Source organism: Martes martes, assembly GCF_963455335.1.
Source record: "Martes martes genome assembly, chromosome: 5".
NCBI classification, from domain to species: domain Eukaryota; kingdom Metazoa; phylum Chordata; class Mammalia; order Carnivora; family Mustelidae; genus Martes; species Martes martes.
In genome coordinates, this window is record NC_137892.1 from 120,869,326 (window position 1) to 120,880,717 (window position 11,392).

An 11,392-nucleotide genomic window follows, 5' to 3' on the forward strand; every position below is an offset into this window, starting at 1 on the left:
CAGCTCTGACACAATGAAAAAAACTCTTAATACTTGAAAATTAAAATCACTGGTATTCTATTATCCTACCAATTTCCATTCCACAGTCGCTATTATCCAATGAAGTCATTTCTCACAAGAGATTATGGCTCTGAAACGGGGGAGGAGACTACATCACATTTCCTAACATGGGTATTTGACAGCTAGTTCCCAGGTCTGGAATGGGAAACGGACTGCAGGATCAAAACAAGGCATTAAACACACTGGGGCTAGGAATGAGCGGGACCCCTAAATTAAAATGAAGATGGCTCTAGTTAAATTTTAAATCAATCAATAAGTAGAATGAAGATGGCTTCAGGACTGACTTTTCTTGCTCAGTTTTGCAACTCTCTGAGAAGCCAGCTGTCTCACCAGCTGAATGCTGAAATCCTAAAAGCATTGTGTGTCCTTTATAAATCAGCTGCCCTACCCAGCTCCAGAGCTATACCTAGGATGAGCCAGCAGGACAGTTCTACAGATTTACTTTCTAACAGACGATAAATGCTCATAACTTGAAACTCTTTATTCTTCAATCCAGGGGAGAAGTCAAGGAGTTAAAGGACTGCTCTAACAGTGGGTATGTTAACCCTCAAACCCATAGGGAACATATTTTCCATGTGGATAAAGTCCTGTCAGACTTTCCTCCAGAGCCTCTGCAGTTATTTCTCCCCGAAAGAGCAACAAGGTGCTCTGGGATGATGCTCAACAATCACAACAGTGACAAGCTGAGCTCAGAACTGGTCAGCCCTGTCGAAAGGAGCCCTGTGTGCTCAAGATGCCAGATTTTCCAGAGAGCAGGCTGACGTGTTCAGCGCATGTTCCAGTGCCCTGGGATGAAGGACAGAACACCATCACTCTGAGAACTCAGCCTCCTCCCTCAAGGCCAGCTGACATTCAGACAGGGGACTGGGGGCCAAGCCCAGTGCTGTGCATCTGCAGGAGAGTGACACAAAAAGTGGCTGTGTGGAAATTTGGCAGAGTATTCCTGAAAGGCAGCAGATGAATGCTGAATCCTACAGCACCTAGCAGAGCTTCTCACTGGGGAAACAGCTCCTTTCTGCTACTCCCAGGAAGCAAGGGGAGTTTCTTTAAAGCAAGGATAAGCCATCCATACCCCCCATAACCACCACCACACCCTTTCACGTCTTCTTCCTCCTCCTCCTGATATTCCAGGGCAAAAGAAATGAACGAGAACTAGACCCTTGCAGATGAGCCTGTCTGTCCATTCCAGTTAAGGGCTCTAAGCAGGGCCCAGCTGTTGCTCCCCGATCTGTTCGCCCAAAAGGCTGCCTTACTCCATCAATTCCCTCTTGCACAAGTGAGTAATTTACTTTGAAAGCTCAAGCCAAACTGGCAGTTAACCTTGACCTTCTCTCTACACATCTGGGTCTATAGAAAATGAAAATCAGGACGTCTCTGGCATTCACGGCAAATGAAATACGAGGGCTTTCTTCAGGCAGAGGCAGAATGTCAGGAGCTATTTCAGAACTGGCTACAGCTATTCTAAAGGAGAGTTAGTGCTCAGGCAGGACACTCCCCACCTTGACCTGGGGCTGTGTCCAGTATGGAGCCCCCACTGCCAGGGATGCTACGAGGGACCCCAGCCCTCAGGAAAGGCACAAGTGGCCACTGTACTCATTGATTCACTGATGGTATCATAATGCTGGACCAGGACCAATAACCACATTTTACGGATAGAGAGAGGGAGGTTCAGAGAGGGAGATGAGAGGTGATCAAGGACAAACACATCAAGTTACAGGTAGTGCTAAGACAGAACCCTGACCTCTGGCCCCTAATGCTGGGACAGGGTAAGAACAGAAGAAAAATTTCATGAAGGAAAAACTCATATGCATACAGAATTTAAGGGAAAGAGGTCTAATATGTCTCTCAGGGTTTGAACCAGGGGTTTAGAGAAGGAGTTGAGGGAGCTTAATATCCAAACAATGATATCTACCAAAAAGATCACCAAGGCCCTCCAGGACGGTTTGCAACAATTCCCAGAGTGACAGGCTGTACTCATATTGGTCATCCCTGTGGCAAGCAGCCTTCCCTCCGTGTTCAAGATGCCAGGCTGCCCAGGCAGCAGCCTGATACCAGGAAGAGAGAGAAAAACGTCAACCTCAAAAGTCAGCTTCTTCCCTCATCCTGCCAACAATCAGTCAAGTTTGACCCCGATGGACAAATTATCCACTTCCCATGGGGCCAAGAAATGCCCTAAGAAAACCTGAAATGCCCCACTGCGTGAAACAGTTCAAGCATGTATACACTCACTCATACCGAATGAGCCAGGAGCTGGGAAGGCAGGAGTGCTCCGACAGAGCTTTCTGCTACGAGTCTATATCTATGTGTGACACAATACACACACACACACACACACACACACGTGGGTGAGTTCAGAAGAAGCAGGAACAATTAAGATCCTAGTCTTGGCTGCAAGAAACAACGCACCTAATCAAGCTGGACAAGTTCAAAAGGGATCATGCGTACTCTGCAAAGGGACACGGAAGGCACCTGATGTTCCATCCTCAGGTCACACAGCGCACAAATAGCCTCTGGGAAATTTGGGGGGGTCCCTCCACCAGAACTCCCACTTCTGGACTCCCAGAAGGTCAAAGGCAGGAGGTCCCTCAAGAACCAAGAGCTTCCTCCCTCCCCCAAGATCTGAAGCTCCAAGGGGAGCATGATCTTTGTATCCTCCAAGGCACTCACAGGTCTGGGTAAGAGGGAGGGAGAGGGAGAGGTGAGGGGAGGGTAAACAAATGGGGAGAGGAGGGAGGCCAGGTGTCCCATTGCGCAGACGGGAAAATAGGAAAGGGGCTGACCTGGGGAGGCAATCTTGGATCAGCAGGTGGGAGCAAAAGCAGAAAAGACCTGGACACTAAATAGAAGGACCGGCAGCTCCTGAAGAAGGAGTCACCCTGGGGGTACAGGAATGCAGACAGGACTCTACAAAAGCAAGAGATGCTGGGAGGAAAGGGGATACCAGACAGGGACAGAAAGGAGGATGGTAACCTAAGGTAAGAAACAGACCTTCCAGACTGAGCAACAGGAGTCTCGGTTTCTAGTTCTGACTCTGCCTATGGCTGACGCGGGGGCCCTGGACAAATCCCTGTCCTTCTCTGAGCCTCAATGTTCCCAATCCCCAAAATGGGAAGAACCGAAGAACTGAAGGGTCTCAGGGGCTGACACTGAGGAGGCAGAAAAGGAAAGGTGGAGGAAGGAACCGAAGGCTCCAGGTGAACACGGGGAGAGAGTGTTCCCACCCCCACAGCAACGGGGGACTCACCAGTCCGGCCGCCGGGACCACCGCCGCCCCCGATCCCCCGGGGGTGCCGTCGGGCTGCCGCTCGCGGTACAGCGCCCAGAGCCCCACGTTGGGCAGAAAGACCAGGGCCGCCAGCACCAGCGCCACCGCCTGCAGAAGCCGCTTCTCCTTCCGCCTCATCGGGGCCGGTCAGCCCCGCCGCGCCCCGCCGGCCCCGCCGCACGGCCCCCGGCTCCGCGCGTCCGCCCGTCCGCCCGGCGGCGGCAGCAGCTCGGGCGAGGAGAAGCTGCCGCGGCGCCGGCCCCGCTCCAACTCCGCGGCACTTCCGCCGCTCGCCGGCCGGGGAGCCGGCCTCTGCCACCGCGCCGCCGCCACGGGGGAGGATGTCGCCGCCGCCGCCGCCCCTGAGCCGGCCGAGCCGCGCGCCCCGCACCGCCCCCCTCCAGTTCGGCGGCTGAACTCTGGCCGCCGCGGGCCCCGGCCTCGTCGCGGCTCTTCTCCGCCCGCCTCGGCGCGGCCGGGGCCCGGGAGCCGAGCGCTTCCCCCTCTCGCGCCGCGATGGTGCGGTCCGCTCCTCAGCGGCTACCCCGCCCGCGGCAGCTTTGCGAAAGTCCGGGAGTTGGCGAGTTGGGCGCTAACTGGTATGGGCTGAGCGAAGGTGCTGGTCCGCGCGCTTGGACGCGCCGGAGACCGCCCCCCCTTCAGCCCCCCCGCCCCAAGCTCTGTCCGCAAGCTCTGCTCCGGACTCCCCCCCCGACAGTTTGCGAGCTCCACCGGGGTGTGCAGATAGTGCTGGAGCCCGGCGGGACGCTCGGGGCTGCGGCTGCCCACCCCCTCGGAGTGGCTCCGCTCTGGGGACCAACTTTGTCCCGGGGACTCGGTAGTCCCAGGCGTGCAACGGAGCCGTAGCTGTGCTCCACGCGCACGGGTCTGCGGCGGGCCCCTAGTTTTCCTCCTCTCAGAGTTCCTGGCGTTAGTTGTGAACGCCCTCTGTAAACTGTGGAGTGCTTCGCCTGCCTGCCCCCGTCTGTTGTGCCTGCAAAGCGGCGGGAGGGGACCGTAGCCTCCCTGCAGGAGCTTTGCAAGAGCTTTTCGCTCGCAAGCCCAGTCTCCTTGGCGTAGGAATGCCCTCCACTCCCATGAATACTTCTAGGTGCTTAGCTCATGGAGCCCTTTCTCGAAAACTCTTGTCGGTTTCTGTCTCCTGTTCAGCTATTCAGCAAACCACTAGTGAATGTCTTCTTGGGCCAGACACTGTGCCGGGCACCGGGATGAAATGAAAACAGATTCGAGCCCTGTCATCTGGGTGCTGAAACATTAAATGCATAATTGCGTTAGACGAGGGAGTGTGTCTACAACAGCGATGAGGGCTCTGGGGAAGACGAGCTGCCTGGGCTCTGTGAACGGCCACGGAGCGGTCTCTGACGGTGATGCCTGTGGCTCCTCAGTGCTCTGCCTTAATTGCTTCCTCTCTGATGGCGAGGGATGACGCACCCTCTCGGATGCCTTTCTCTTTGCCACCCCCCACCTGTGTCCTTTGGATTCTCTGCGTCTCCCACCCAACCACTGACCCCCATGCCTAGTCCCTCTAACCGCCATCCTGCCGTCCTCGCCGTTGTTCCAGCTCCAGGCTGAGCCATGGGGGTTCTATTTTGCTGAAATTACAGCTTGGATCTGGGCATCTCCAAAACCTTAACAACTCCCGTCACCTAGGCTCCAGAGTTCACACTCCTTGCTTTATCTCTGCCCTGCCATGTTGCTGGTTGCTTTCCTTTATGTGCTGTTGTCCAGGAAGTTCCTTCCACCCTGAAAGCCTGCTCCTCTTCCACATCTATATTGATGGAAATCTTTGTTCATCCTTCCACATCTAGTTGAACTGCTACCCCTCCACGGACTCCTCCAAAACTTCTCCTCAGAGGGCTGCTGTCTTTCTTTGAATTTCTGTCACAGTAATGCTGACCTTTTTTTTTTTTTTTTTAAAGATTTTATTTATTTATTTGTCAGAGAGAGAGTGAGCACAGGCAGACAGAGAGGCAGAGGGAGAAGCAGGCTCCCTGTGGAGCAAGGAGCCCGATGCGGGACTCGATCCCAGGGCGCCGGGATCATGACCTGAGCCAAAGGCAGCAGCTTAACCAACTGAGCCACCCAGGCGTCCCTAATGCTGACCTTTTATTGAAGGCTTACTCTGTGCCAGACACCACGTTAAACCCTTGACACACATTATTTCTTTCAATGCCCACAGTTAGCTACCCTGTGGAGTAAGTGCTTTTCTTACCCTGGTTTGCAAAGGAGACTCATTAAAGAAAGCCACTAGCAGGGTTTTAACAACGGGAAGTTAGTATCACCCCTCTGCTCAGATCTGTCCAGTGCTTTCCCATCTCCTGGATTTCTATAAGGAGCTGCAAGATCCTGCAAGGCCATATATGAAGAGCCCTCACCTTTTCTTTCTTCATTGTGCCCCAGCTCACTTGCCTTCTTGCTATCATCAGAGGTCCTTTACTGCTAGAAAGGCTTCTTCTGCCTAGAAGGCTCACTCTTCTATCCCTAGATCTTAGCTCTATACCTTAAAAATGTTTTTTTAAATTATTTTAGTGGTAAAATATACATAACATAAAACTTACAATTTAAACCATTCATTGGCATTAGTATATTCCCGTTATGCATCATCATCACTATCCATCTCCAGAACTTTCTCATCATCTCTAATTGAAACTGTACCCGTTAAACAATAACGCCTCATTTCCTTTCCTTTCAACCCCCAATAACAACCACCATTCTACTTTCTGTCTTTATGAGTTTAACTATGTACTTCATATAAGTGGAATCGTATGATATATGTCCTTTTTGTGTTTGGCTTACTTCACTCAGCATAATGTTTCTGAGGTCTATCCATTTGTGGCAGGTATCGGATTTTCATCCCTTTTGAAGATTTAGTAATATTCCATTATATGTAGATATCGCACTTTGTCTAGCCATTCATCCGTGTGTGGACATTTGGATTGTTTCCACCTTTTGGCTAGCATTATTAATCCTGCTAGGAAGAGCCCTATGCTTTTTACACTGTGGTTGATAACACAGTATTTATGGAATTGAATTTCCATTTGTCTCTGACAAAAAGGAAGTTCCTAGAGGAACTTCTCATATGTGCCTTCACAGCGAAAGCACAATGCTAGAAACAGAGTAGCTAGAGTGGTCCTTTTATAAACATAAGGCTCACTCTGCTCCTGGGAACTTGCCTGGGACTTCCCTGTGTGTTAGAATAATCTATGAGACTCCTTACCATATAGCTCATGGGGCCCTACATGATCTGACCCAATTTCTAGACTTTGTTCTTTCTCCTTCCCTTCTAGTTACACTGGTCTTCTTGCTGCATGCCTCAAATGCACCAAGCTGATGATACCGCCTCAGAGCCTTTGCACATTTGCTGTGCCATTGTCTAGCAATCTTGTCTTCTAAACCTCTCCCCCACATCTCTCAGGAACCAGACCAAGTTTTCTGCCTGGGAGAAAGCCTTCCTGACCAGCGGATCCAAAATATCAAAGAGCACCCCATTTCCATTTGCTGCATTTTTCTTTAGAACAGGTATCCTTCACAGTATGTTCTGCTGCTGCTAGCACATACTTCTCTTTTTTTGGAAATCAGAAAACTGATGTTCCTTCCAAGCAGAGGGATCTGCAAAAGAGTCCCCCTTCTCCCTGAGCCAAAGCAACAGGAGTTGAGGCAGGGCACATGGGTTTCAGCTCATACTCTTGCTCAGACCACACAAAGCTAACCTATGGCCCTTCCCAGGCCTGAAACACAATAGGTACTCAATAATTACAGGATGAGTAAAGCATAGCAGCTGAAGTCATGTACTGGAAAATCTTCAGTGTCTCTCTCCTCCTCATCCCTCCTTCCAGCTCCCTAGAGGAGTCTGTACGAAATTGGATTTGAGCTTTTTCTTGTGTCTTACCGAGTGACTTGTTGATCAAAGCTGCACACCAGCTCGGTCAGCCTTCAATGGAAACTCTAACCCATGAAACCAGCTTTAATCCCAGAGCTCTTTGATCACCTTCTACAGTGTGGGGATGCTGGGGGGAGCTCCTAGGGCTTTATCCCACTCGGACCATACCATTTGAGACATGTAGGCAGCCTATTAGTTCTGGCTGTTTTTCTGGGAAAACTGATCTGGTCACTAGCTGAAATAGAACAAGATTGGTTACTTTTGGACCGACCTGTCTTAAGTCTATTGTGGGCATTAAATGAGATGATGTGCATAAAGGGCTTACTGCACACACCCATCTGAAGATATTAGTAACTTTGGCTGAAATAAAAGCCCAGCACAGCGAAGAACACTGAAGACAGGGATTAATAGCATTTCAGCCAGATCTTTACCCTTGGCCTGGGCCTCTCCAATCTCATCTCCTATCACTCTCTTGTCACTCCAAACCAGCCGCCACACCTTCTTCCTGGTTCTGACCCTACTCTCTGCCCAATCCAGCCCCAGGGCCTTTGAATTAGCCCTTATCTCTGCCAGAAATGCTGGTTCCCTAATCTTCCTCCACTACTCCTCCCTCTCATTCTTCAGATATTAGCTTAAATGTCACCTCCTCACAGAGACCCTCCTGGATGGCCCACCTGAAGTTGCCTACCTTACATCTTTTTTTTTTTTTTTTAAAGATTTTTCTTGGGGCGCTTGGGTGGCTCAGTGGGTTAAAGCCTCTGCTTTCGGCTCAGGTCGTGATCTCAGGGTCCTGGGATGGAGCCCCTCATCAGGCTCTCTGCTCAGCAGGGAGCCTGCTTCCTCCTCTCTCCCTGCCTGCCTCTCTGTCTGCTTGTGATCTCTCTCTGTCAAATAAATAAATAAAATCTTAAAAAAAAAAAAAGATTTTTCTTTCTTTATTTGACAGACAGAGATCACAAGTAGGCAGAGAGGCAGTGTTGGGGGGAGGGGAAGCAGGCTCCCCACTGTGTGGAGAGCCCGATGCGGGGCTCCATCCCAGGACCCTGAGATCATGACCTGAGCCGAAGGCAGAGGCTTTAACCCACTGAGCCACCTAGGCACCCGCCGACCTTACGTCTTACTATGTTTTCTTCACAGTGCACATCCCTCTAGGCCATAATTTATTTAATTGTGTATTTGCTTGTTTGTTATTGAGCTCCTCCAGATGATGTGTGCATCAGCTGCATGGAGCAGAGGCCTTGGCTGCTCCTTTCCTGCTCTATCCCCAAACCCTGCACCATACATGCCTGACACATGGAAAGGATTTCATACCAATGTTTGCTGAACGGTTGAGTATCTCCTCTCTTCCCCCATCTTCCCATCTTTGCTTCCTTTTCTTCTTTCTTTCTTCTTTTTTTTCAATGAGCTGCTTATGCTCTTGCTTCCTTTTCACTGTGCCATCCTGTCATCAGTAACAGGCAGATCCTTTGGGATCCCCTGAGACCCACTTCAGCAAGAAGGGTCAACCAGAAGAGAAGTGATAGGGGCAGGCCCTTGCCCTTCCTGATGACAATATGAAAACTTTTTAATGAGATGTCTTCACCTTGGCTTTCTTGGGGTCCTTTGTTGCTGACCCCATTTATGCAGGGCTATCCCCTCAGGCTGGTCTGGCCTAGGCCTGAGCTGATGGGGTATGAAAATGGAACAGAGCGGCAAGCCAGGGGGTGTGGGTCTGCAACTCAGTCCACCTCAGACACTCTTTAACCTTGGTCAAGTCAGTTAGCTATGCTGAGCCTCAGTCTCCTCATTCGTGAAATGGGGATAATCATGACCCTTTAATGATATAACTTCCAAGATGGTAAGACAGAGGTCTGCTTGACCCTAAGCAAAACCTAAGATGCTCTGGGTGTTGGGCTTCTATGCCTGATGCAAACCCAAAGCCTTCTTGCTCTTCCACTCCTTGGAGATCATCAAGATCCGCATACGTTCTCGAAGAAGCCCGCCTAGCTTTCTCAACGGACTAAGTTCCTCAGTTGTGTGACCTCTTAGCAATGCCTTTCCTTAGCAGTCACAGTGTTTATGGTTCCTGGACAATTGTTTGATATCTGCCTCCTCCACTGGACTGTAAGCCCAATGAGGACGGGGATCGTGTTGTTTGTTTGTGTTTATCTGTTTTGCTCCCCAGGATACTCTCACTATTCGTACAGGACCCGGTCCAAAATAGATTCTCAGAAAACACTTGGGAAATGAATGAATGAGTCGATTAATCAATCAAGCACTCACCTCTTTAAAACCTGCACTCAGGAAACTCATTAACACTGGTGTCAATGACCCATATTGCTATCTCTACCAGGTTGGTCGTTTAACAAGGCTCCAACTTCTTATATAGAGGAAGAGAACAAAGTCCTGGAGGTGACATTTCTACAGCTGGCTCTCAGCCTAGATCGGTCCAGACCTTGCTCTTAACTTCCTGTGTGGCTCAGATAGGCTGCCCAAATTCTCTGAGCATCAGGTTTATCATGTATGGTTCCATGAGTGTATGTGATAGCAGGAATTAGAGAGGTCTAAATAAATATAGAATATGGTTGCATTAAATAAAACAGTGAAACCAGATGCTCTTTGAGGTCTTTTTAAATTCTAAAATTCAGGGACTCAATCTTGCAAGGTAGGGAGGGAAAAGGGGAGCCAGACATGGAACACTACTCAGGTGGTTCAGCCCAGAGTGTGCATTTAGTGGCATTTCAGCTCTAGTTTGAATAAAAAGAAAGGGTTTGCAGGATGCCTATTTGAAATGACCTCTAGACAGAAAATTGTCTGTCTCTCTCTCGGAGTCTACTTTGTCATTTCCACAATGAGATGCCAATTAAACCAGTCCTGCCAACTATAAAGAAATGCTGCTGAATCAAAGCGGCAGATGTGGAAGGTGCTTCAAGTAGGATACGTTTTGAAAGAGCAAACAGAGAATGCCATAAATCTCAAAAAGTAAATAGACTACGTCATTAGTTCCACACATCTCAAACAGAGTATTCGTCGGGAGTGTCAGATGCAAATATCAGGTGTTTAGGGAGCCATCCTTCTCCTGGCACTGCCACTCAACTCAGTATCTGGGTGTGGGAAATGAGAGTGCTTCCCCTTTAATTATTTTTCATTTGTGCATGAAGGGAAAAAGTTGTCCAAAAACACAAATGGAGAGGTGGTGGGGTGCAGGAGAAAGGGGCTTCTTAGGAGTCTGAGACCTGTGGAGAAGTGGCTCGAATCTGTGGACACGTCTGCAAGATAAAGGGTTGGATGCTCTACGCGACCCAATGGTCTCAACCTTGGCGGTGCATAGAATCACGGGGGAGTGCCTGCCCTGGACCCCACTCAAATGAAGTCAGAACTTCTGGGGGTAGGACCAGGCGATTGCCATCTGCAGTCCAGTTCGAGAGAACCGTGGCTCAGTGGCTTTCAGGCCTCTAGAACCCTCCTAAGGGTTCTTTTGATCTAAGCGGCAGGTCATCTGATGTTCCACTAGGTGGCACCTTCCAGCAAACTTCAGTGGGTCCGGAGAGGTCTGTTCCAGGTCTAAAGGCAGGGAGAGAATTCAGAAAACAATCCTTGGAGGTCTTTACTGGCTACAGGGGTTTGCACTGTTGATGAGAGGGCTTAATTTGTTGGTTTGTTGGTTAACAACTCTCTGGTAAGTGTTGGAAACACAGAATATTAAGACGCATCTCTGCTAGGAAACTGAGGCCTGGGGAGAGGGCCCTTCCATCCTTTAGGGCTGGGCTCACCCATTCACCCATTGTGTCTTACCTCCAATCTGTCCAGCAAGAACAAAACAACAACAAAAAAAACCCTGCTCCAAAGTCCTCAGTGAGTCCCGTTATGGGCAGTAGTGGACCTCTGTTCTTTTTATCTGATTAGCTAGACAGCACCCTGATTTTTCTTGGGGATTTACCTTCCTTCATCTCAGCTAGGAGCTTAGATCAGCGCTGACCCCAGCCTTAGCTTCTGGCTCAGCCATTCAGAGCATGCTATCCCTTCCCCCTATAATTACTGGTCCAAGGATGGATCCCTGATTTACCTAAGGCAAATTAGAACCAGTCACATTTCTGTTCTGTGGCTATGATGTAGAGGCTATCAAGAAGCCGTGGGCACTTCCAGCCCATGGGAAGGGGACTGGCTCCCAGCCCCACCAGGAGGAA

General features: G+C 50.0%; 1 protein-coding gene across 1 annotated transcript in view; it reads right to left on the reverse strand.

The window, feature by feature from the left end:
- The window catches only part of GALNT10 (polypeptide N-acetylgalactosaminyltransferase 10), a 214,189-nt gene extending 210,676 nt beyond the window's left edge, over positions 1-3,513 (reverse strand). Inside the window, exon 1 of the mRNA XM_080804209.1 lies at positions 3,305-3,513. Coding sequence (XP_080660335.1) covers positions 3,305-3,463 — 159 coding nt within the window. The 5' untranslated portion in view covers positions 3,464-3,513. The remainder of the gene's footprint in view (positions 1-3,304) is intronic.
- Positions 3,514-11,392: the final 7,879 nt, after the last annotated feature.